The sequence below is a fragment of the Pollicipes pollicipes genome, unplaced genomic scaffold, assembly GCF_011947565.3.
Source record: "Pollicipes pollicipes isolate AB1234 unplaced genomic scaffold, Ppol_2.1 Scaffold_7261;HRSCAF=8764_pilon_pilon_pilon, whole genome shotgun sequence".
NCBI lineage: Eukaryota > Metazoa > Arthropoda > Thecostraca > Pollicipedomorpha > Pollicipedidae > Pollicipes > Pollicipes pollicipes.
Genome location: NW_023597054.1, coordinates 637,834 through 664,122, shown reverse-complemented (window position 1 = coordinate 664,122; position 26,289 = coordinate 637,834). Strand labels below are relative to the sequence as shown.

Below are 26,289 nucleotides of genomic sequence, written 5' to 3'. Positions count from 1 at the left end.
ACGTCGTTCAACCTGTACTTCCCGGAATATTGGGAGTCGTAACTAAACGTAAGAACTTCCAACTCAGTTCTGGAAATGGACAGGACAATACTGATTTGGCTGTGTACGTGAAATAGCCTGCATCAACACAAAAACACACCATCCAACCACAAAGGCATTACCGGGCCCCGGCTACATCCAGCCAGTAAAGGAGGCGGCGCAGGTAAGGCCTCCCGCCGCGCCCTGCCCCGCCGACGGCGCGCTGTCACCCGTACTTCATCACAACGATCTTCTGGATGCGCCGGCAGCACGACGGGCAGCGGTCGCGCCGCTTCCACAGGCGGCGCGCGCAGCCGTAGCACGTGACGTTGCAGCCAGCGCGGCCGTGGATGATGGCCGCGTTACATGGCCGCTCGCAGCAGATCAGACACGTGGCCGCCTTGTCCGGCGTGGGCGGCGCCGCCGCGGGGCTGGCGGTGCGCGTCAGGCCCGAGTCGGCGCGCCGCTGGTCGCGCTCGCGCCGCTTCCTCCGGCGCGGCTCCACCACCCAGGCAGGGCGCGTCTGCCGCCGAGACAGCACACGTCAGGTCACGTAGTCTCGAGCACGATCACCGCCGAGGCCATCGCTGCCGCGCTTATCCCCCCGTCCACAAGGTAAGGGCGCACAACGACGGCATGTACCGGCCATCTCCGTAACCTTGTACTTAACGGTGGTTCCGAACGGCAACGAGTAATGCGCACAGATGTAAGGGCCTTTTCTTCAATGGCACGAGTTATTGCAACCCGTTTTAACAGTGCCCTGTATGTCACAGGGAGTGATCCAACCAGTCTAGACACGTGCCTGGATCCCAAGGATGGGTCCAGGATCCCAAGGGTGGATCCAAGATCCCAGGGGTGGATCCAGGATCCCATACGGTTACTCATTACTCGGGATCCTGGGGTGTTTTGGGTTCTAGACACATGCCTGCCTGCCTGCCACTGTTGATTACAGCCGTTTCTGCAGCTCAGCCTGCCTCCATACGGGACCGGGAGTGTCGGCCACCCACCGCCCAGCAGTGGTCGCACTCGGAGTGGCGCGCGCTGTTGGTGTGTCGGCACCTGTCGTCAGGACACTGCCAGGTGCCGCGGGGCTCCCTGTCCGAACAGGACGTCTCCTGGTCGGCCACCTCACCCGGGTCGTCACACCAGGCGGTCACGTACATCAGCTGGAGCGGCGAGTCTTCGTCCGACAGCTGACCGACGGCGGAGCGGGGGGGGGGGGGGGGGGGCGTTAGGCGCGGTGCCGGACACCGGGCACCACAGGCGCCGGACACGACGGTCGGCCCTGGGCTGTCACGTCTGGTGGACGGGCGCGCGCACGGCCCGGTCGCCACGGAACAACTGGGGTGCCGCCATCGATACCGGGAGGCGCAGCGGACGCGCGCACTTGTGATGACCACAGGACAACCGCTAAGGTGCCGGCACGGCTCCTCCCACAGACGGGGAGGGCGGACAGCGCGAGCGTGACGCACCGGCAGCAGGGCAACAGCTCTGCGCTGACATCACTCGCACGGGTGGAGGAGCTCCGCACGCGACATGCAACCAAGAACGGAACGACCTTCGTGCCGACACCAGCACCGGGACAGGCGGAAAACCCGACACGGTGGTCAATGGACAACAACAGCGGAGCCGAAAACAGGTGCTGGGGGAACAAGGGGCGCGGAAAGCGCGCACATGGCGCCATGGGGACAGGAGAGCAGCCGTGGTGCACGACAAAGCGGAAACACACAGTGGAAGTCGGGGCTGCAGAGGATAACGACCACAAGGCTCCTGTGCCCGGGTCAGATCGCCAGCGGCTTCATCACTGACCACCACCACCATTCCTCGCACCTTCAAGCGTGCTCCCCACGCCCTGTGCAGACCAGGTCATGCGGGGATCACACCACGGATCGCGCCCAAAGGAGCGAGCATGCGGGGGATACCGCGGGCACTGTCTCACAGGTGCAACCGTACAGTCTCGACGTCCATGGTAGCCGCTCACTTTGGACGGCACCTACCTAATGCACGGCGTTTTAACGCACCGTCTGTTCGAACAGAGCCAATAAAACACGCTTCCAACTGCACTCATAATCTACGCAGTCATCGAGGGGACATGTGTAAGTAGTCAAATATGACCATCTATGGTCATTGTCACACATGGTCAATACTGACCAACGCGAGCGACGTACGCACTGGATGCTATGGCAGCATCCATCTCACAATCTACACCCCAATGCATGGGGTTGTGACAAAATCCACGCCCCTGGCGCTAAAACACCTCCCGACAAAGCAGCACACCACTGACGGCGCCGAGCGAGCCCCGTTCCCAGAGCCCGACACCAAGGACGTGTCGTAACGGCGGCGGCGGCGGCCGCGGACGGCGCCCGACAGCGTGGCAGGGTGGGGACCGGGCGCCTCCCTCCGGACCGCCGGTCCCCAGACGGACGCAGCACAGCACAGCTCTCCACTCTCGCGGCGTTCGCGTCCGCAGAGTGCCGTCTACAGCAGCGCACAGCGGATGGTGCGTGGCACCAACGCAACAAACGCCGCACTGACGGGGCAGATAAACGGCACCACGACATCGTCACGTCACGTCACGTCACGCAGAACAGTCATGGATGCCATACAATGACGCGGTTCCCTTCCTCACTGATCAGTGGCGATAATCAGCGTCGATCGGACGCGCGGCACCAGCCCACACCGTCACACCAAACAATAATGGATGAAACAGCAATTCGCACTTCTCTTGCATACCCATCACAGTAGCAGTGGCACTATGAGGCAGTAGTGTTTTAAATCTCTCGAGGGGATTGAGCCTGCCGAGCCTCCGGGGCGCTGGCGCCACCCGGGACCGAGTCGCGCGCAACGGCGCCGGGGGTGGCGCGGCGTGGACACACCACGACACACGGCCATTTGCAGTCGTGTCCATCGGGTCGGGCTCCTGCCAGCAGTGGCTGAGCGGCGCTCATGGACGAGGCAGCGCACGCTTCGCAGCGCGCGTGGTCTCCCTCAGCTGCCCTTGGGCCCTGTCGGCGCAGTAGCGCGGGTTTGCCAACGCGCGTGCTTTTCCTCTTTGTCAAGCCGTCCCTCTGTGAACGCAACAGCGCGGGCCGCGCGCCGCCTTTTCGTGCACCAGACGCTCACGAACGCAGCGCACACCTGTGCTGGTCGCATCGTCGGAAACCTCTCAGAGCGCGAGGTCCCGCCTCCCGATCCATCCAGGCGCCGTCTGCAGCGGCCAACACCGGCGGACGATGTGTGTCTTGCCTGAGCACGGCCGAGGAGGTCGGAGCGCTGCAGCGTGCGCGGAGCTCGCCACCAAGGTCGCTCCAATTCGCATTTCGAGCCGGCCTGCAGCCGGTCGCAACGACGCGTGCTACGCAGCGCGCTCGCCCGCAGGCAGGGCCGCGTCGTCCCGTGTCGAGCTGCCGCAGCCCCCGGCGCCGCGCCGTTAGCCGCGTCACATTCGCCGCAGCGGCGTCCAACACGTCGTCACATCACGCAAAGCGGTGGCGCTGCCGGCGGCGGCCGGAGGTCAGCCGAGCAGCCTCAGCCGAAGACAGCGTCCCAGGGTCCGCTCAGCTGGCGCAGCCGGAAAACAGTGCTGCAGCGTCCGGAGGCGGACTCGGAAGGTGGCCACGCGCCGGAGACGGCGCTGCCACGGCGAGCTCGGCCACCGGCTGACCCCCTTCAGCTTGACTCCCCGGTAGACCCTTGGCTCCCTGCGCGAGACCCTCCACGATGCGATGGATGAACCCCAAGGTCGTCGTGGCTGACCTGTGGTGTAGGCGCCGTTACACCCCTGTAACCGGTGTAACGGCGCCTACACTACAGGTGAGCGACGGTGAGATGCTATGACCAGCCGTGTGCTATGTTAAGTCCGAGGGGACGACGAAAACAAGCAACACGCGACATCAGCCTGCGAAATGACCAGGCACAAATGTTTTGCACGGTATTTGTGACAACACGGGCAGTCGGCAGGAGACAAAGCACTGCTGTTACGACTGGTGTGTCCTGTGAGGAGTGCCACAACCATCCAGCGCCAATGGAAAACCAGCATGGTGGTGGAGGCGAAGAATGGCCCGTAGCAGTCCCGAGAACGAAATCAAAGGAAGGAAAGAGCAGTGCTCTCGTTTGGACATAAAAAGGAAACCAACGTGGATGTCCCATTGCAATTACAAATCCCATGAACGATTGATAAGTTACTGGCATCGCAACCGCGCCCCACACCGGGTCCATCAGGCAGGGCCAGCAACCAACAGGGTGACAGGTACCGGATGGCAGCGTGACCAAGACCAGTGCCGAGATGCCCATCCCCATGGGAAGCCAACTAAACCACGAGCGTCCACACATCTATGGAAAGCCACGAGAGCTCGGCCTGCGCTCTACACCAGTATAAAAAGAAAACACCCAACGCCGTCCAGAGGATGGGCCGACCAGACGTGGGGCGCGGTGCCAGCGCAGAGTGTGGGGCGCGGGCCGGGACGTCACATCCACAGCACGAGTGCACCAGTGCGTGGCCAGAGCGGCGCCGCCAAACATACCCCCGAGCTCTCCGCGTCACCGACGTCCGAGCAGTCGACGGGCTCCATCTCGTGGGCGTACGTCCGACGGTGGTCGTCCGTGTCGTCACCGGATTCGACCGGCTCTTCGGCCGGGGCCGCCCCGCCGCCTGTCCCTGCACCATCGCAGGCGTCCGGCGCCAGTCAGCGCGAGCACATGCACACGCGCGCGCACACACACACCCACACCCACACACACACACACACACACACACCCACACACACACACACACCCACACCCACACACACATACCCACACACACCCACACCCACACCCACACACACACCACACCCACCCACACCCAAACACACCCACACCCACAACCACACCCACACACACAGGGACAGACCTCCGCTCCTCAGTCAGGCATACTGACACACACACACACACACACACACAGACATGTACACACAGACATACAAACACACAGCACGGCGGCGTACGCACGTGTCAACACGACCGACGCCGCGCGCGGGCCCGGCGGGCGGCACGCGACGGACGCGGTAGAGCACTGAGCATAATGTGTGCTGGACACGCGCCACCCCGGGGCCCGGCTGCCGCACTCGCCGGCGGCCCAGGGACAGCCTGGCCGTGTCTCGGGCGTCATGGGCCCCCATTCCCCGCGCGCGCGCGACGCCACTGCGGTGACCACGGCTCAGCGGTATGACAGTACACATTATGACAGTACACGCACGCACATAGACATGCCAGTGCACGCACAGCTTACATTGGGCGGCGCCGGCTCCACTCCATTTCAGGCCAAGGAGCAGGCATCAATGGTGCGTATAGTGCGGTTAGATCGCAGTTTGCCGTGCTCGCGCAAGTCAACGCACTATTTGTCGGGAACGCAGCACACTAGCACAATGTTCATCGGCCAGCATCCAAACGGACACTGAGACAAGACCACAGCTGGGTTAGGCGTACGTGTCTGGATGAACTGATTCGCTGCCAAACTGCGCACAGGGAATAACAACAACAGGTGTACAGAGGTGCTCGATCACGACACGGATGACTTACGTGTTCACTGCATAATGAACAATGTGTGTACAGAGAGAGCGAGAGAGCGAGAGCGAGAGCGCGGCCACCAAACGGCATTTGTTGACAGCACATCATCGAGAGTGACTTTTGTACGCACGTACGCTCACATGGGAAACGACGGCAAGCTGCAATGCACACCAAAAGGCAAACAAACGCTCGAGGTACCTCAAATTAGAAAGAAAGATATTCAGCTCCTGGTTTTTCGGCATTACGAGCTGAAATGTTTCATAGATAATACAGTAGTAGAGGCCTTATTCCTCGTAGAAACACCAGGTGAATGTGGATATAGATGCGTTGATATTTCCGCAGCATCTCTTTATCGAAGCAAATAGCAGTAGGAAACTGAAAATTGCCTGCCGATGATGCCATTCAGTTTTTTTTTTAAAAAAACGGTAAGTCACAGTTTTAACAGGCCACCAACATTCAGGGGATTAAGATAAGAACAATTGCCAGCCATTACTACGACACGGCGCATATCTATGGATCAGAACTCGCGAAAAATACGCGTACATGCAAGCGATTTCAAATGAACAGGCATCGCGAATCACGCATAAATTAGGTATTCAAACAATTTCAGTTAAACAGGCATCAGGCATGTATGAAAGAGGCATGTCTCAAACAGGCATCAGGCATGTATGAAAGAGGCATGTACGCGGGGTACCTGACGCGTGATGCGCAATACTTGCTCAGTTGAAATAGTTCTGCATGCATAACTTAATGTAAAACTATTTGTCTTTACACGCACCAATTCTACACGCAAATAAATTTACATGTATCAGTGATGCGTGATGCCTGTTCGCTTGGCATTGCTTGCATGTTTGACTGACGTGTGACGCCTGCTTACTTGAATTCGTTTTCATCACTGAATGTTGGTCGCCTGTTAAAACTGTGGCCCGCAATAAAAAACGACTAAAAATCCAGGAGGGTCATCGGCAGGCAATTTTGAAATCGCTACTGCTATTTGTTTCGACACAAGTATGTTGCGGGAATATCAACGCATCTACATCTCCATTCTCCAGGTTTTTCTACGACGAATAAGGCTAGTACTACTGTCTATCTATATGCATAATTCTTCTCGCAAACGCTCCTACTCCTGAATTTTTATGTTGAGTTAGCGGCCTTCTATACACCAAGGACGAGCGGACACAAATCAAAGCCTTCAGAGCCGCCAATATAATGTTACCATTACAACGTCCTTAACCAGCACCTCCTAGTATAATGCACGACGCTGACTCAACGAGCATTCAACTGACATATGTATAAAAAACGAGTGTGCCGACGGAGCGAGCACAACGCAATACGTGCAACACAGAAGTATGTTGTGCGAGTCCGAGTCCACCGAGGACGGAAGCAAATAGACTCTCCTTAACACACAAGAGTACCGTCGAGTTCAACTGGAAGCTGACACCTGGACCAGGAGGGTACAACAGACCAGCACCTCACACAGCGAGCGCGTCCACATCGACCGGCTCTCTCGTGCGCGTCCGCTCGCCAACCCCTCCGGGGCCCGGTATATCGGGAGTCCGGGTACGTGCTATCACCAGCTCCACCGGCCGGCCGGCAGGAAATGGGCACCCGTCTCGCACGACCCGCTGACGACGGCACTGGCTAGTCACAAGCGCCGCCGAGGGGAGGGGGACGCCGACGCACCGTCCCCGCGGCCGTCTCTTCTCACCTGGCAGTCCGGGGTGTCCGGACGGACGGGGCGCGCCGGCCGTCAGGCCGGACGACCCGGACACGGCCGCCGCCAGGCCGGAGGGTCCGGGTGCGGCCGGCTCGGCGGTCCGCTCGTCCGGACAGCTACGCCTCCTGTCCGGACCGTCGCCGGATGGCTCATCGGCTGCACCGCGCTTGCTAACATTGGCGTCGACGTCGGCGTCGGCGGCGGCGGCGGCGGCAACCGGAGCCGGCCGTTCCTCATCCACCGGCGAAAGGTGCTGCAGCAGCAAGGACCTGCCGAGCCGAAACGACACCGTCATAGAGGGCAGCACCGGCGGCCGGCGGCCCACGCGCTACTATGCGTGGCGCGGACTCGCTGCGTCCAAAGGGCGCTGGGTTCACGGCCTTGGCGGTGTGAAGCAGGCCCACCAAAAGAAGCGTCGCCTACGTGCCGCAGCCACTCATGACGTCAGCTAGACAGGAAACGGGTCAGCATATGCTGGAAGCCCTGGTTTGAAATGGGCAAAGACTGAAAGTTCTCCAGTATTAGTTAAACACCAAAATTACATAAATGATGAAATGAGCACTTCTGGCATTCAAACTAACTTTGTTTAACGAGAGGAGCTTATGCACATCTTGCAATACACACATACACGCATAACATGCGCCGACAAGACCGGCCCACAGTGCAATAACCATTTAAACGCCGAGTGCAAACGCTATGTAATACACTTCCCCAACCGGGCAAAACAGCACCTGTCCGTTGAGGGCGCCCGCAAGCGCGAGCGCGCGTCTTGTTCACTGCGTGGCGTACGCTTAAGAGGGCAAGGTGAAAGGGGCAAGCACAATCTCTCCGCATCCGATCCACCCACCGGGCACAACTTCGGTGCCTTTACACGGACTGACAGACCAGATGGATACAATCTGGACCATCTGCATCACGCACGTACCAAAATAAGCATTTACAGGCAAACGTCACTGCACAGACTGGCGGCGGATAAATACGTCACAGGCCTTCACACAAGGGACACACGTGTTCTCCACAAGGTGTCCACGACCAAACGGCCCTTAGACGAGACCAACCGTCAAACGACACTACTCGAAGATGCGTCATATGTCCTTCGTGAACAGTCCGCCAGACGCAATAAGTGAGCAGCAAACAAACCAAAAATGCTATCTATTACAATAATGTGATGCGACTTGGCGGTCTGCTAACCCACTTTGCCTTCAGTTGCTTTGCGTTGGTAGGACGGAATGTCCCTTCAGCCCTTAAGTCAGCCAAGCGTTAACGTGCCCCGGGTGCTCCACTCAAGGGGCCCTTGCCTGGAAAGAAATAAGGGTCTCAATATCATTTCACATTCACAAAATTTTGTGATCGGGGTGATTTTTGGTTTCATTTGCGTCTAGGACGTGCTCGCTAAACCGAACCCGGAAAGGCCTTGATATTGAGACCGAAAGGCCGGAAGCCACCGCCGAAAGGCCGGAAGGGCGGGGGGGAAGGGGGCAGCTATCCAGAGCCGTGACGACTCCGAGCCGCGGCGAGTCGCGGCGGGCCGCCGGCCGGCGAATACCGGCCCGAATGCACTGACGTGGGGCGGCGGCGGCGCGGCTCCCATACTTAGTTTCGTCCTTGGTGAAGTGACGCACGCCGAACACCCGGCCGAGCGGATCGCCCCCGCAGATGACGCGGCTCCGGTCCTGCGGGTCCAGCAGGCTCGGCCGCCGCTGCGCCAGGTACCGGATAAACATGATGATGACCTGCGGACGCGCACGCGGCGTCACCAGGGCCGGCCCACCCAGCGGACAGCACACGGTTCGCCTCGGTTCAGCTTTCCGCCGGCAGACCCGGCAGCGCGCCGGCGCCGTGATGTTCTCTACGCACGCCAGTATGGATGCTGAGCGAATACAACTGGCCGTCCACTCCGTCTCGTTGTCAGATTGGAATGTACCATGGCATGTCCGTAATCGACCTAGTGTGCCCACAAAGCATCAACTGAGACATGGCCTTTGATGCCTCACTTGTTTCGCTTGAACAGGATGCGTGCCCTACTGCTGCTATGGATGCGTTAAGTCCCGGATTCTTGAAGACATCAAACACACGAAACTGGCCATGGAATACTTACATCTTTCCACTCATATGGTTTTTCCCTTTGTGCTCCAACCTCAGCCAGGACGTGGTACAACTGCTCCTTCAGCCTATATTTTCTTTCTGCAAGAAATGACAATCCGGTCATGGTAAGAAATCCACAAGAAGAAATGAAGATGACAAATCGATGCATCATCCGATACACCGATTACTCTAATCCTATGCACCAGAATTCGTTTCTACCAAAAGCGAATCAAGATGTCCTCACAATAATTATATGCATGCCATTCTTTTAGTAGGTTGCATTTATAATCAATTTTCGGTCACGGACTTTGCTAACGGAATGTTCAAGTTCACACCAGATGAAGCGGACACCAGATGACAGCCATTATTGACAGCTGTTTTTCCCCTGCAAACAAGTGATCAAATGGCAAACATTTCCCATACTCTGATCAAAAATTACAATAAATCACAGGCGATAAAACACACTAGCTCTGTACAGGTAGACTACAGTATTCTCCACTATAACATATTTCTATTCAGCAGATGTTTCAGAGCGCATGTGGATTGATTCACAAATTTTGTGATCGGGGTGATCTTTGGTTTCAGTTGCGTCCGGGACGTGCTCGCTAAACCGAACCCGGAAAGGCCTTTCTAAGTCGCCAAAACATGATACACCTTCCGCCCTACCTTTGGATTGTGTTTTGCCCTTTCGCCTTTTATTTATCGTTATTTGTTCGGTCAAAATGTGAAAGATGTGTGCCATTTGATCACGTGTGTGCTGGGTAAAAGCCCGCTGTCAACACGGGTTAGAATCTGGTGTCGCTTTATTTTCAAAATTTTCGATTCTGTAAGAAAGGTCCTGACAGAAAATTAATATAGAACACAACCTACCTTATAAAGATGACATGCGTACTTATTGTCAAAGGGTTATCTCAATTCCGTTTTAGTACCTACCGTGCCTTACACTGCACAAGCACTGAAACATTTTAGAGTTAAAGAATATGTTTCTCTCACTGGGCAATACATTTGGGCACAGCACATTGATCACTCGATCAAATTCGATGAATTTTGATCGATTTACGTGCTCTGCAATCGTCCCGACTGCATTCATAACTACACAAGCAATGCTAGGCAGCGACCGTATTGAGAAGATAGTCATCCCTGCCGACCGAACCACATGCCTGAGCGATTTTCAAGGTTCCGCTCACTGCGGTTTATGTTACGAGGACGTGACAGTCGAGGCCGTTTTTGTAACGATATTGGTCGCTTCCCATTCGAGCATTGACGTTCCTTGGAATGGAAAGTCCCGTGCTTGGAATGGGAAGTCCCGTGCTCGCTATATTTATAGGCGATGCGCGTGCCTCCACTGTGGAGGCGGGTGCAGGCCACCACCTGTGCTGCTTGCCGAGATTTGGAATCAATCCTACACAAAGCGGAAAGCCCATCGACCGAAGGCCACTCCAGCGTGCGTGACGTGCTGTATGCAGTGGCGGACATGTGCGCTTATACGCTGGCCGTGTCTCTTCAGATCACAGTATGTTGACCGTGCGTAGTTGGGGTCAAACGTTGTCGACACCATGGCCTGAGCCCGTGTCGAGTGTTGGAAAGCAATTTGAACGCCTTCAAATTTGACGTTAATGGAGAGCAATAAATGCAAACTGGGCTCACGCGAAGCAAATAAAATGCAAACCAATCAGGTTATTTTGCAATGTTGCACCTAAGACATCCCTGGTCAAACAGTTTGTGAGGACATTTCTTGATAATACCAGAAGGTATATTGTGCCTGACCATGCGTTGCAAATTTCGTCGCTGTTTTGGTAATGGTCATGCCCCACAGCCAGTATTTTGGCTCATGTCGGGTTGACTTCTGTTGCAAACTATAATTAAATTTTCGCTCACTTCAGCTGGCAACTGCAACATGGATAACTTTGTCCGACAAGCAGTCTTTTAAATGCAAATTCCAAACAAAGTGAGTGGAGGATTAGCGAACGAGCACTTTTCAATATAAAATCGGACATGAAATGACAGAAATAATGCGTCAAATAATGCTGCACAATAACACAGCTCACTGATAACGCTTGATCTTGGAGACCCGTCAATTGCAGCTAACTGCAGAAGTATACAACTCTTTAGTGACGAACTATACAAAACTGCGGCTTCACGTATGATTCGGCCATTTTGACAAACATTCATGCGTCCCTTAGCATGGCTCTGAGGGCTGAGAAGTGACCTTCTTTGATCTTGAGGACACCCCCAATTCAATTCTCAATAAAAAACAAGGAAGATAAGTCAATAAGTCATAGACAACTTTATTCCCAATGACCTAATTCATGCAAACGCCCAGTATGCAATGCCAATTATTTACATGCTTGTATATTTGCAGCCTGTAGTGATCCATTGCATCTGCTGAAAAATAATCTTTTATTGATCCAGTTTGAAATGACCTGGGTAACTGAAGCAAGCTGAAATAGAACAACACATATGCTATCCACACTTGCTTTTGGAACTAAATAAGGTAGACAAGTTAATTTGTCATGCTGAGAGCAGCCCAACCTTCAACGCAATGGGAGGAGCTGGTTAAAAGAAATGCTACACATTTGAAGATGTTGAAGCACCACATGTGATGATAGAGGCACACTTGTAACTGGAAAAGACTACTCTGGATTCTAAACATAATTCTTCTGTTTAGTAAACAAGCCGCTCAACATGAAATTGTTGGATTATATCATTGTACCCTGCACACCATTAATTGAGAGCCAATCGATGACGTATATCTGTAAATTGTGTTGAAGACCATCATATATGAACAGCCCAAAAGTTATGTCCTTGAGATATGCATTCACTAGAATTGGCAGTACCCATTTTGACCTTTTTCAAAATTGGTGCATTGTACCATAGAAAATAGATGACTGTATGTCCCACCAACAAATGATTGCTCAAGAATTACTACCATCATAACCTGCGCCAGCAATCATGGTTTGCTCACTCGAAACCTTTATTATTGAACTATAACATGCATATGAATCTTGCCCTGAACTCACCGCAGTGGCCTGACATTACCATTTATGACTGAAATTGGCAAGTAAGAACAATTGTCTTTCCTTCTGCAATACAAATTATTTAATCACAAAAGCTCCCCCAACAGATACGCTGGTTTGGAGTTTAACACATATCAACTGTAAATGATCATGCAGCACTGATAACCTAGCATCACAAAATCCTCCCATGGCGTCCATGTCTGAAACTTTGGTGCTTCTTGTTGATTTTAGCTCCGACACATTTTGTTCTGTACAAATATACACTGGAAAGAATGTAAAATTTGTTCTCTGTGAGCGACGTCAGACGAAGGCAAGCTGTTCCTGCAACTTCGACAGCATCGCGCACCACACCCACGACTGAACGAGAGATACTGCTTGTGGGTTACAGCCGAATCTCTCTGTCATATCACACACAATCTCGCCTTGCAATGCCTTCAGTGCCCAGGTCGGTTGCTGCTCGCCAGCACAGGTTTAACCCACCCACCGGCCAACAACGACACCGACGCCCCCATACGTGGCGCCCGAGCCCGCACTCAAAACAACAACAGCGTCTCTTGACGGGCCAGGGAGACGGGCAGAGAACATCTCGTATGCGTCCCGTGGATCAGACTGTCCGCCGTGGAGCGGTCGGGACGGAAGCCATTCTGAAAAGGTAAAAGGTGATTCGACTCTAGGAACACCCTAATACGACCGTTGACCATTCGTTCGAATATTTTAGAAGCGCAGCTGGTAGGAGGGATGGGGCGATAGCTCGAAGGTTCAGAGGGAAGCTTAGAGTATGGGGAAAAAAGTGTGCTGAAGCGCCATGAGGGAGGGAAGGATCTGTTAACCCATATATCGTTAAAAGCCGTCAGAAGGTTGATGAGTCCAAACCTAGTGACATTTCTAAGGAAAGGGTAGGCCAACTGGTCTGGATCGACAAAAGTGTTTCCGCACTTACTGATAGCAGGGTCTAATCCGTAAGGTGTGAAGATTACGTTGAATGTCTCAGTGTTAGCAGATGTGAAGTTGAGTGCGAGCAGTGTGGCATTAAGCGTGTTAGTGATCTGGTGGGAATACCGCTCGGATGATGATACACGGGCGAAGCGTGCGGCTAATTTCGTGGCGACTTCGAATGGGACGCTGTAGTGTTGGTTGCTGACTACAATGTGCGGGGTTTTATAATGTGGCGTGTGTTTGTTTGTGAAACACCGAACCGGTGACCAATTTGTACATACGGGGGTAAAGCGGTTGAACGTATTTGAAAATTACTCCCATCTTTCCTGTTTTGCACGTTTAATGATTATATCGGCTTCATGTTTAGCTCTGCGAACCTTTTCTTTATGAGCTATGCAAGTGCGATTACGAAAGGCACGCATAGCACGGCGTCGTAAAGCTACTGCGCGCTGACACTCATCGTTTCACCAGGACGCATGCTTGTGCACTGGTCGACGATGAGTGTGTGGAACAAACTGGTGCGCTGTGGCTAAGGCATTGTCTAGAAATGTAGGGAGTTCGGGAATTGTGCCTGGATGGTGTACCTCATCTATTTGATTTTGGAAAGATGCCCAGTCTGCTTTGCAAACATTCCATCGGGGAAGTAAATTAAAGTCTGTTTGCCCTCATTGGACCTCTACATTCATGTGGATTGGGTAATGGTCACTAATAAGCGGGTCCGGTTGAACATTGTACGTAGAGTGGTGCTATGCGTGGTATTGTCAAGGCCACATCTATACCAGCGTGCGTCACTGTGCCTCCGTGGTGATGAGCATGCGTAGGCGTCAGTCTGTTGATACATATGAGGTCGTAAGTGTCCATGAGTGTCTGTAAAACTCTCCCCTTGTTTGCGTCGTGTTACAACCCATGCGCGATGATGGGCGTTCAGATCCCCAAGGAGACGGAGCGAGGGAATTTGTGCGAGTAAGGCGGAGAGATCAGCTGAGGAGACAGGGTTAGTAGGGCTTAAGCATATAGAAAGAAGAGTAAGGGCTAAATGTGCTAATTTTACGTTCATTGCAACTGAATGGAAATTCTCATTAAAATGAACTTGACGATGCAAAAGGTTATTTGAGACAAACAAGCCGAACGGCCTCGGCGCGTTGTTTCGTTTACGTTATGTGTGCGGAGGCAGTAACCGTTGATCAAAAGGCTATAATTAAAAGAGTCAGAGTTCTTAAATAATGTTGCTTGAACGGTGGCTATCAGTGGTTTGTTTTTGATTCACCGAACTGGGGATTCATTTCGCGGGATTCATTCAGAGTGGAGGGAGGCCATCCAGCGGAACAGCGGTGACAGAGCGAACGCGGGGCGCGACGGCCGGAGCGCGTAACGGGTCGGGCTCGGCGTTCAAGTGGGGGACTGACCCGGGAGGTTGGCGTCGGGGGCGCGGCGGCTGGGACATCGGATGGGGCTTCTTGGGACGCCGGTACGGGTGGGGTGGACCAACACCGGTGTGTTGGGGTGAGAGGGCGGGGAGGCGGGCCCACCGCGGGATACCTGACGCGTGATGCGCAATGCCCGCTCCATTGAAATAGCTTTACATGTGTAATTTAATGTAAAACTATTTGTCTTTACATGCATCAGTTCTACATGTAAATAAATTTACATGTATCAGTGACACGTGATGCCTGTTTACTTGCAATTGTTTGCATGTTTGACTGACGCGTGATGTCTGCCTACTTGAATTCGTTTCATCACTGAATGTTGGTCGCCTGTTAAAACTGTGGCCCGCAATAAAAAACGACTAAAAATCCAGGAGGGTCATCGGCTGGCTATTTTGAATTCGCTACTGCTATTTGTTCCGACAGAAGTATGTCGGGGAAATATCATCGCATCAACATATCAATTCTCCAGGTTTTTCTACGACGAATAAGGCTAGTACTACTGTCTATCTATATGCATAATTCTTCTCGCAAACGCTCCTACTCCTGAATTTTTATGTTGAGTTAGCGGCCTTCTATACACCAAGGACGAGCGGACACAAATCAAAGCCTTCAGAGCCGCCAATATAATGTTACCATTACAACGTCCTTAACCAGCACCTCCTAGTATAATGCACGACGCTGACTCAACGAGCATTCAACTGACATATGTATAAAAAACGAGTGTGCCGACGGAGCGAGCACAACGCAATACGTGCAACACAGAAGTATGTTGTGCGAGTCCGAGTCCACCGAGGACGGAAGCAAATAGCCTCTCCTTAACACACAAGAGTGCCGTCGAGTTCAACTGGAAGCTGACACCTGGACCAGGAGGGTACAACAGACCAGCACTTCACACAGCGAGCGCGTCCACATCGACCGGCTCTCTCGTGCGCGTCTGCTCGCCAACCCCTCCGGGGCCCGGTATATCGGGAGTCCGGGTACGTGCTATCACCAGCTCCACCGGCCGGCCGGCAGGAAATGGGCGCCCGTCTCGCACGACCCGCTGACGACGGCACTGGCTAGTCACAAGCGCCGCCGAGGGGAGGGGGACGCCGACGCACCGTCCCCGCGGCCGTCTCTTCTCACCTGGCAGTCCGGGGTGTCCGGACGGACGGGGCGCGCCGGCCGTCAGGCCGGACGACCCGGACACGGCCGCCGCCAGGCCGGAGGGTCCGGGTGCGGCCGGCTCGGCCGTCCGCTCGTCCGGACAGCTACGCTTCCTGTCCGGACCGTCGGCGGATGGCTCATCGGCTGCACCGCGCTTGCTGACACCGGCGTCGGCGGCAGCGGCGTCGGCGGCGTCGGCGGCAGTAGGGGCAATCGGAGCCGGCCGCTCCTCATCCACCGGCGACAGGTGCTGCAGTACCAAGGACCTGCCGAGCCGAAATGACACCGTCATAGAGGACAGCACCGGCGGCCGGCGGCGGCGCCACGCGCTACTATGCGTGGCGCGGACTCGCTGCGTCCAAAGGGCGCTAGGTTCACGGCCTTGGCGGTGTGAAGCAGGCCCCACCAAAAGAAGCGTTGCCTACGTGCCACAGCCACTGATGACGTCACCTAGACAGGAAATGGGTCAACATCGACTGGAAGGCCTGGTTTGAAATGGGCAAAGACTGGAAGTTCCAGTATTAGCTAAACATCATGATTACATAAATGATGAAATGAGCACTTCAACTTTCTTTAACGAGAGGAGCTTATGCACATCTTGCAATACACACATACACGTATAACATGCGCCGACAAGACCGGCCCACAGTGGAATAACCATTTAAACGCCGAGTGCAAACGCTATGTAATACACTTCCTCAACCGGGCAAAACAGCAACTGTCCGTTGAGGGCGCCCGCAAGCGCGAGCGCGCGTCTTGTTCACTGCGTAGCGTACGCTTAAGAGGGCAAGGTGAAAGGGGCAAGCACAATCTCTCCGCATCCGATCCACCCACCGGGCACAACTTCGGTGCCTTTACACGGACTGACAGACCAGATGGATACAATCTGGACCATCTGCATCACGCACGTACCAAAATAAGCATTTACAGGCAAACGTCACTGCACAGACTGGCGGCGGATAAATACGTCACAGGCCTTCACACAAGGGACACACGTGTTCTCCACAAGGTGTCCACGACCAAACGGCCCTTAGACGAGACCAACCGTCAAACGACACTACTCAAAATGTGTCATATATCTGGGATAGTTTTTCGTGAGCAGTCCGCCAAACGCAATAAGTGAGCAGCAAACAAACAAAAAATCCTATCTATTAAAATACTGTCAGGCGACTTCGCGGTCTGCTAGCCAACTTTGCCTTGAGTTGCTCTGCACGCGTTTCTCCACCGGGCCGAAGTGTTTGAAGACGACTTGCAAATGATTTCGACTCTATTCCGGCGTACGGGCCGGTTAGCTGTCACGGACACGTGGCCGGTGACAGGCTGAGCGGCCGCCTGACGCCAGAGCAGCATCGCTCTGACTGAAGAGCACGACAGCCTGTCGGATCTCCTGACACAAGACGACACGGGCCGCTCCACCGCCGCACAACCCCTCAATTTCGCACACTCTCCGGGCCGAAAGTAGAATAGCCAATTTATCATGGCAAACGCTGGTTGAGCTCTCTCAACTTGACCAAAGCACATCAAACCCCACAGAGCTGATACGCCCTCTCTGCCTCGACCGTTCCGTTTCCGTGCTCCAGCAGTGCAGAGAGCGACTGTCACCTGGTCGTCCTGAGTCAGCTACTGTCAGTGGCGTGCCGGGGGCGCACGAGTGTCCCGGTCTCCTCGTGCCGCGCCAGACCATGCCTCGAAGCCGAATGCCCGCTCGGAGCGCATCCTGAGTCGGGGGAGGGGCACGCTCCGCCAAGACCTGGCGAACACCTGGCATCGAGACGCGCTCGGTGTCTCTGAGCCAGGTGCTCGACTCGGAGACGGTGTTTGGTAGCCGTCTCCTGATACGTATCCACCAGGAGAAGACACGCCGATGGAGCTACCAGACATCGAGCCTTCCAGCCTTTCATTATCAGTTCATCAGCCACGAAATGACGGCTTTGTCGAGTGCACGTTAGCAAGGCTCATACGATTTTTCATCATCAACATCCACGAAACTCCCTTGGCACGCACTGTTTATGAAAAAAATACGAACAAGTATTAAGAAAGTACAAACCGAACAGCCAAATGTATCCGGGCAGCACGTTTTGTTGTCCAGCGTTTGAATTGGGACGGCTCCAGGGCGCATCCTGTGGGTGGTTCATCGCTGACATTCCGACTTTCAGACCATGGCCTGCGCCGGGCAAATGGCGTCATTCCACACAGGCCGATGCCTTAATTGTTCCAGGATATATCCAGCTCAAGTGAGTGAGCTTTCTTGCCAGACGTAACAACAGGGCCAGCAAGGTACACTGCCCCCCTCCACTTTTCAGATGAAGGCTGAGTTTGGCTTACTTTCACACTACATTAAACATATATGCCGATTTACCTAGTTCACCAGTCATTTTTTTTTCGTTTGCTCACTAGTCACTAGTAAGTGTTACAGCCGCAAGGCCGACACCGCGCGGCCTGTGGAGACTGCAACGCCGGGTATCGAGGCTGTCGTTGCTGACTTGCGAGCGCGCATGTTCAAACCATGTTATATAGTCTTTATTAGTACTCAATTCTGTCATTATTGGACCACCTGCGGCGATCGGGGATGTTGTTGCGTCAGTGACGGTTTCTGTGCTGATCCAGGGCCAACTGCGCGGACCAGAAGGCCTACCTTTTCAGGGATGGGAACAATTTGTTATGATATATCCTTTTAATGGCCTCAAGACCGATCAGGAGACCCCGCCCCGTGTCACCAGAATGACAGCCAAAAGGCACTTTGCGATAAGACGGAATGTCCCTTCAGCTTTTGGCCTCAAACGTTAACGTGCCCCGGGTGCTCCACTCAAGGGGCCCTTGCCCGGAAAGAAATAAGGGTCTCAATATTATTGAGTAGAGTGGTAGTCCCATTACTGTTAAATAGAGCGGATCGAAATGAGTTGTAAAAAAAACGCACAAGCCCATCCCAGTTTGGCTGAGAACGCTAATTTTTCCGAATGGGTCAGTAAAACAAATTACATCGACATGTTTGGACATGCCCGCCCACAACCTCGAGTGTAAGGACAGTGATGACCTGGGTTGCACGTTCCGTAACGCCGAACGGCGTCGGCCACTGCAAGTGTCATGAGACGGCGGGCGCCGTGGTAATCTGTCTTCTGGACAGATTAACAATTACAGACACACCACGAAGAGAGACTCTACCTTTACTTTTCCAGTTTCCTCACCAGATTTCGGAGTCACCTTGTGGCGCTTTAACGGCCAATCCGCTCTTAGCATCAGCCTAAAAATCGCGCACGTGAAATATGAACGCACACTGTCTTCTAAATGTGAGATTTGATGTTCTGAAGCGTTCAAAGGCACTCCTTTCAGAAGCGTCATCATTTTCGAACACCCGTTGGCCACGGCTTAGTATTGACTGTTGGGCCAACGCTGCGCGGCTTCGGGAGACTGCAGCGGCCGGCGTCGAGGAGTTTTGTCGCTAAGATTTGCGCGTGCGCATCCTCAGTATTATGCCACAGAACTTGTATCACTCATCCATGCAAGTGTCTGAAGGCAATTATTTCAGAATTGCCATCATTTTCGTCCACCGATAGGCCACGGCTAGAAGTTAATCACTGGGCTAACGCTCCGCGGACTATGGAGACTGCAACGCGTGGTGTGGGGATTTGCTTTCGCTAAGATTTGCGAGCGCGCATGTCAAAAAACCACGTTACGTTAATTGTATCACTAATCGTTTCTGACTGGATGTTGAACATTTCCAGCCAATCATGGCTTGCTCATGTTGATACATCTTGTTCATCACTCGGTCCACAACCAAATTTTATTTTCAAATTTAGATCAAGCATATCGATCTACAATGTACCGTCGCGATGTTCTTAATATCTGTAGAGCTCAGACACAAATTCTGAGAAAGCTTCTGAATTCTATCGTTTCAGAAAGTCCACAAAGCCACTGTAAAGTAAGGGCGCCGGTGATTTATTTCGTGCAATCGCTCCCCTTCTAGTTTTTGCAGGTCATTGACTCCAAAATACAAACAGAATTGGTCTCACGGTAGCTTCTGTATTCCTGTTCTGGTCGCAAAGTATAAAAAACAATAAAACGAGGAAAATCGTGTCCATGGTTAACAAGTAGGCCGTATCCGGGGACATTTTAGGGAGGGGAGGGAGGTCACCACAATAAGGGTTTTTTCAACACCGTGCTCCTCCTTGGCTAGGCTCCGGCTACGCCACTGCCTACACGCAAAACCAGATCAAGTTGTCTATGTTGAATGATGGGCAATCAAATATCCGTTGGGCCAATTCATACCTAAGACCGGCAGCCTCTCGAAGCCTTTTTTCTCCGATTGTGTGGTATAAGGAAAGATAATTCGGAAAAAATACTGTTGCGGGTGTTATTATATTGATACTGTCAGTCATGCGGGAGACAGCCGGCTCAGGGCAGTGCCCGCCGACGGCGGACGGTAGCAGGGCCCAGGTAAGGAATATATGACAGAAGGGTCTCCATTCTGTGGCCTGGTTTTTAAAGGAGAAATTGAGGCAGATGCCTCCTCAATGAACCAAAATGTCTACCCGCGCGTGGAATTTCGCCTCCTCAGGAAAGACGATGTTGAAATGGAAGAATAATTCTGGGGAGCTGAACAGCCCTATTTGCCGAATGACATAGACCAGTTGAACAGACAAGATTGTGCACCAGTGAGAAACAGCTCTAGGTGCATATCTGGCAAAACAGCCACGACATTTGAATGAAAAACGACAACAGCCTCCATCTCTAACCCCATTGCCCCTCCCCCCCCGCGGTCATCGGGCTGGCTTTTCAGAAAAGTTTCTGAAGCACGCTCTGAGCTTGGCGTCCCACCTTTTAAAACGTTCCTACGCCCATGTCTTCAAATGTATGAATAATTTGCTGCATTGTGTAGCCTTGAATATCTGCACTCTTATTTTATATATATGTATATATATATATATACGTACATATACATAATTTTTGCTGGGCACATACTCCTTAATCTTTCCAAAAATGTTGTTCTTAGTGTCTCCTTCACATTGTCCATGTTATGAAGTCCTCTAAAATTGCCTCACGGGGCGTTTTGTCTATGGCGTGGGTTATATACCCATGTCATGTTTTGTTTTCATGTCATTTCATGTCAGGTTTTGTCATGGCATGGTTTATATATATTATGGTTAACCGACTTCGCTGCCTCAAATATGACATGGGTTATAAACAGAGTCTTATACATGGAAGACAAGCGGCCTCTTCAGTGCACGCAGAATGGGAGCGCCAGACCGTCCCGAGAAAACCAGTTCGCGCAGTTGTGTCTCACCAATGGAAGCAATCCCACTGCTACCCAGGTGTTGTTTGTCGGCACAACCAACGTTGAAATTATCATGCAAACACAACCAGAAGCGAACAGCCAGTCTCTTATATGGCCAGTCAAATTTTCAGCCGTTTTTTGACCGCATTGCTACTTGCATATTTAGTCTGCATCTTTCTCATCCGATAGATGTAGTATATGGATATCAGAGCTCACGCAGCACTCATTGTGTGAAGCCCGAAAGCACCATTCAATTGTGGCATTGCGACTCAGCGAAAAAGTTCGCGCAAAAGTTCAAGGTACCACAATGCTCGGCATGGTCCGTCCAGCACCCGGACCTCATCTGACCTGGAGCGGCCGCTGCCACCGGCCACAAGGCACCCCAGTCGGCGGGAAACAGCGCGAGCGTGCGGCTGCTGGCGCGGTGATGACAATCATCGTTCAGAGAAACAACGACTCCCTTCGTCATTCTCCGCCCTCAGTGGCTGGGAGCCCCAGTCCGCCACGGCTGGGCTGGGAGGCACGCGCGCTCACCAACTGAGGTATGGGGCGGCGAACTCTCGCATGCTCTCCACACAGATAGAGCGTCAGGTTGCCGGCCTGCCCAGCCCTCCCGCCAGCTGGCGGAGCGTCCATGCCATTCCGCGCTGAGTGCAACCCGTCGCGTCCGCACCGGTCCAAGGGCCGGGCAAGCCGCGACATGAGCCAACCCCGCCGATCTGTCCTGGAGCCCCCGACATAGAACATCAGACGGATGGCCAAGACCGCATAATCCGTGCGCCGCCGGTATAGGACGGCGCCATCCTGCGGGCGTCGGTGGCGCTGAGGCCGGCAGTCCGCCCCTCCCTCCCACCTCACCCCACTACACACAGGCCAGCCCGCTACTCCCTCCCACCTCACCCCACTACGCACACACTAGCCCGCTCCTGGCTCCCACAACACCCCACTACACTCACGCCAGCCCGCTACTCCCTCCCACCTCACCCCACTACACACACACCAGCCCGCTCCTGGCTCTCAACCCACTACGCACGCACCAGCCCGCTCCTCCCTCCCACAACACCCCACCCAGGTGGAGCCGCCCGTCGTGCATACGGTCATAGTTTTCCGTACACTGGAGGAGTCACACAGAGTGCTGACAGCGAAATCGGCAGCCGAACTAAAACAGTTCTTAAGCCTGAGGCCAGAAATGCTGCTCTCACGACGGCGGCAAGCCGACGTTGCCGAACCATTCAAATGAACGCGACATCACCGCAGTCACAACTCCTGAGCCGACCTCTACAGCGTGGAGCCCAGAGTGGGCAGCTGGGGCGTCGGGGCGGGGGGGGGGGGGAAGGGGGCACCGATCCAGAGCCGTGACGACTCCGAGCCGCGGCGAGTCGCGGCGGGTCGCCGGCCGGCGAAAACCGGCCCGAATGCACTGACGTGGGGCGGCGGCGGCGCGGCTCCCATACTTAGTTTCGTCCTTGGTGAAGTGACGCACGCCGAACACCCGGCCGAGCGGATCGCCCCCGCAGATGACGCGGCTCCGGTCCTGCGGGTCCAGCAGGCTCGGCCGCCGCTGCGCCAGGTACCGGATAAACATGGTGATGACCTGCGGACGCGCGCGGCGTCACCAGGGCCGGCCCACTCAGCGGCCAGTACACGGCTCGCCTCGGTTCGGCACTCCGCCGGCAGACCCGGCAGCGCGCCGGCGCCGTGATGTTCCCTACGCACGCCAGTATGGATGCTGAGCGAATACGACTGGCCGTCCACTCCATCTCGTTGTCAGATTGGAATGTACCATGGCGTGCCCGCAATCGACCTAGTGTGCCCACAAAGCATCAACTGAGACATGGCCTTTGATGCCTCACTTGTTTCGCTTGAACAGGATGCGTGCCCTACTGCTGCTATGGATGCGTTAAGTCCCGGATTCTTGAAGACATCAAACACACGACACTGGTCATGGAATACTTACATCTTTCCACTCATATGGTTTTTCCCTTTGTGCTCCAACCTCAGCAAGGACGTGGTACAACTGCTCCTTCAGCCTATATTTTCTTTCTGCAAGAAATGACAATCCGGTCATGGTAAGAAATCCACAAGAAGAAATGAAGATGACAAATCGATGCATCATCCGATACACCGATTACTCTAATCCTATGCACCAGAATTCGTTTCTACCAAAAGCGAATCAAGATGTCCTCACAATAATTATATGCATGCCATTCTTTTAGTAGGTTGCATTTATAATCAATTTTCGGTCACGGACTTTGCTAACGGAATGTTCAAGTTCACACCAGATGAAGCGGACACCAGATGACAGCCATTATTGACAGCTGTTTTTCCCCTGCAAACAAGTGATCAAATGGCAAACATTTCCCATACTCTGATCAAAAATTACAATAAATCACAGGCGATAAAACACACTAGCTCTGTACAGGTAGACTACAGTATTCTCCACTATAACATATTTCTATTCAGCAGATGTTTCAGAGCGCATGTGGATTGATTCACAAATTTTGTGATCGGGGTGATCTTTGGTTTCAGTTGCGTCCGGGACGTGCTCGCTAAACCGAACCCGGAAAGGCCTTTCTAAGTCGCCAAAACATGATACACCTTCCGCCCTACCTTTGGATTGTGTTTTGCCCTTTCGCCTTTTATTTATCGTTATTTGTTCGGTCAAAATGTGAAAGATGTGTGCCATTTGATCACGTGTGTGCTGGGTAAAAGCCCGCTGTCAACACGGGTTAGAATCTGGTGTCGCTTTATTTTCAAAATTTTCGATTCTGTAAGAAAGGTCCTGACAGAAAATTAATATAGAACACAACCTACCTTATAAAGATGACATGCGTACTTATTGTCAAAGGGTTATCTCAATTCCGTTTTAGTACCTACCGTGCCTTACACTGCACAAGCACTGAAACATTTTAGAGTTAAAGAATATGTTTCTCTCACTGGGCAATACATTTGGGCACAGCACATTGATCACTCGATCAAATTCGATGAATTTTGATCGATTTACGTGCTCTGCAATCGTCCCGACTGCATTCATAACTACACAAGCAATGCTAGGCAGCGACCGTATTGAGAAGATAGTCATCCCTGCCGACCGAACCACATGCCTGAGCGATTTTCAAGGTTCCGCTCACTGCGGTTTATGTTACGAGGACGTGACAGTCGAGGCCGTTTTTGTAACGATATTGGTCGCTTCCCATTCGAGCATTGACGTTCCTTGGAATGGAAAGTCCCGTGCTTGGAATGGGAAGTCCCGTGCTCGCTATATTTATAGGCGACGCGCGTGCCTCCACTGTGGAGGCGGGTGCAGGCCACCACCTGTGCTGCTTGCCGAGATTTGGAATCAATCCTACACAAAGCGGAAAGCCCATCGACCGAAGGCCACTCCAGCGTGCGTGACGTGCTGTATGCAGTGGCGGACATGTGCGCTAATACGCTGGCCGTGTCTCTTCAGATCACAGTATGTTGACCGTGTGTAGTTGGGGTCAAACGTTGTCGACACCATGGCCTGAGCCCGTGTCGAGTGTTGGAAAGCAATTTGAACGCCTTCAAATTTGACGTTAATGGAGAGCAATAAATGCAAACTGGGCTCACGCGAAGCAAATAAAATGCAAACCAATCAGGTTATTTTGCAATGTTGCACCTAAGACATCCCTGGTCAAACAGTTTGTGAGGACATTTCTTGATAATACCAGAAGGTATATTGTGCCTGACCATGCGTTGCAAATTTCGTCGCTGTTTTGGTAATGGTCATGCCCCACAGCCAGTATTTTGGCTCATGTCGGGTTGACTTCTGTTGCAAACTATAAGTAAATTTTCGCTCACTTCAGCTGGCAACTGCAACATGGATAACTTTGTCCGATAAGAAGTCTTTTAAATGCAAATTCCAAACAAAGTGAGTGGAGGTTTAGCGAACGTGCACTTTTCAATATCAATCGGACATGAAATGACAGAAATAATGCGTCAAATAATGCTGCACAATAACACAGCTTACTGATAACGCTTGATCTTGGAGACCCGTCAATTGCAGCTAACTGCAGAAGTATACAACTCTTTAGTGACGAACTATACAAAACTGCGGCTTCACGTATGATTCGGCCATTTTGACAAACATTCATGCGTCCCTTAGCATGGCTCTGAGGGCTGAGAAGTGACCTTCTTTGATCTTGAGGACACCCCCAATTCAATTCTCAATAAAAAACAAGGAAGATAAGTCAATAAGACATAGACAACTTTATTCCCAATGACCTAATTCATGCAAACGCCCAGTATGCAATGCCAATTATTTACATGCTTGTATATTTGCAGCCTGTAGTGATCCATTGCATCTGCTGAAAAATAATCTTTTATTGATCCAGTTTGAAATGACCTGGGTAACTGAAGCAAGCTGAAATAGAACAACACATATGCTATCCACACTTGCTTTTGGAACTAAATAAGATAGACAAGTTAATTTGTTATGCTGAGAGCAGCCCAACCTTCAACGCAATGGGAGGAGCTGGTTAAAAGAAATGCTACACATTTGAAGATGTTGAAGCACCACATGTGATGATAGAAGCACACTTGTAACTGGAAAAGACTACTCTAGATTCTAAACATAATTCTTCTGTTTAGTAAACAAGCCGCTCAACATGAAATTGTTGGATTATATCATTGTACCCTGCACACCATTAATTGAGAGCCAATCGATGACGTATATCTGTAAATTGTGTTGAAGACCATCATATATGAACAGCCCAAAAGTTATGTCCTTGAGATATGCATTCACTAGAATTGGCAGTACCCATTTTGACCTTTTTCAAAATTGGTGCATTGTACCATAGAAAATAGATGACTGTACGTCCCACCAACAAATGATTGCTCAAGAACTACTACCATCATAACCTGCGCCAGCAATCATGGTTTGCTCACTCGAAACCTTTATTCTTGAACTATAACATGCATATGAATCTTGCCCTGAACTCACCGCAGTGGCCTGACATTACCATTTATGACTGAAATTGGCAAGTAAGAACAATTGTCTTTCCTTCTGCAATGCAAATTATTTAGTCACAAAAGCTCCCCCAACAGATACGCTGGTTTGGAGTTTAACACATATCAACTGTAAATGATCATGCAGCACTGATA

The 26,289-nt window shown here is 52.7% G+C and overlaps 1 protein-coding gene across 1 annotated transcript in view; it reads right to left on the bottom strand.

The window, feature by feature from the left end:
- Positions 1 to 647: 647 nt before the first annotated feature.
- The window catches only part of LOC119112290 (uncharacterized), a 43,601-nt gene continuing 17,959 nt past the window's right edge, over positions 648 to 26,289 (bottom strand). The window contains exons 6-13 of the mRNA XM_037236402.1: positions 23,123 to 23,208; positions 22,620 to 22,759; positions 15,873 to 16,159; positions 9,381 to 9,466; positions 8,876 to 9,015; positions 7,274 to 7,551; positions 4,542 to 4,675; positions 648 to 1,211 (exon numbers count right to left, since the gene is read on the bottom strand). Coding sequence (XP_037092297.1) covers positions 984 to 1,211; positions 4,542 to 4,675; positions 7,274 to 7,551; positions 8,876 to 9,015; positions 9,381 to 9,466; positions 15,873 to 16,159; positions 22,620 to 22,759; positions 23,123 to 23,208 — 1,379 coding nt within the window. The 3' untranslated portion in view covers positions 648 to 983. The remainder of the gene's footprint in view (positions 1,212 to 4,541; positions 4,676 to 7,273; positions 7,552 to 8,875; positions 9,016 to 9,380; positions 9,467 to 15,872; positions 16,160 to 22,619; positions 22,760 to 23,122; positions 23,209 to 26,289) is intronic.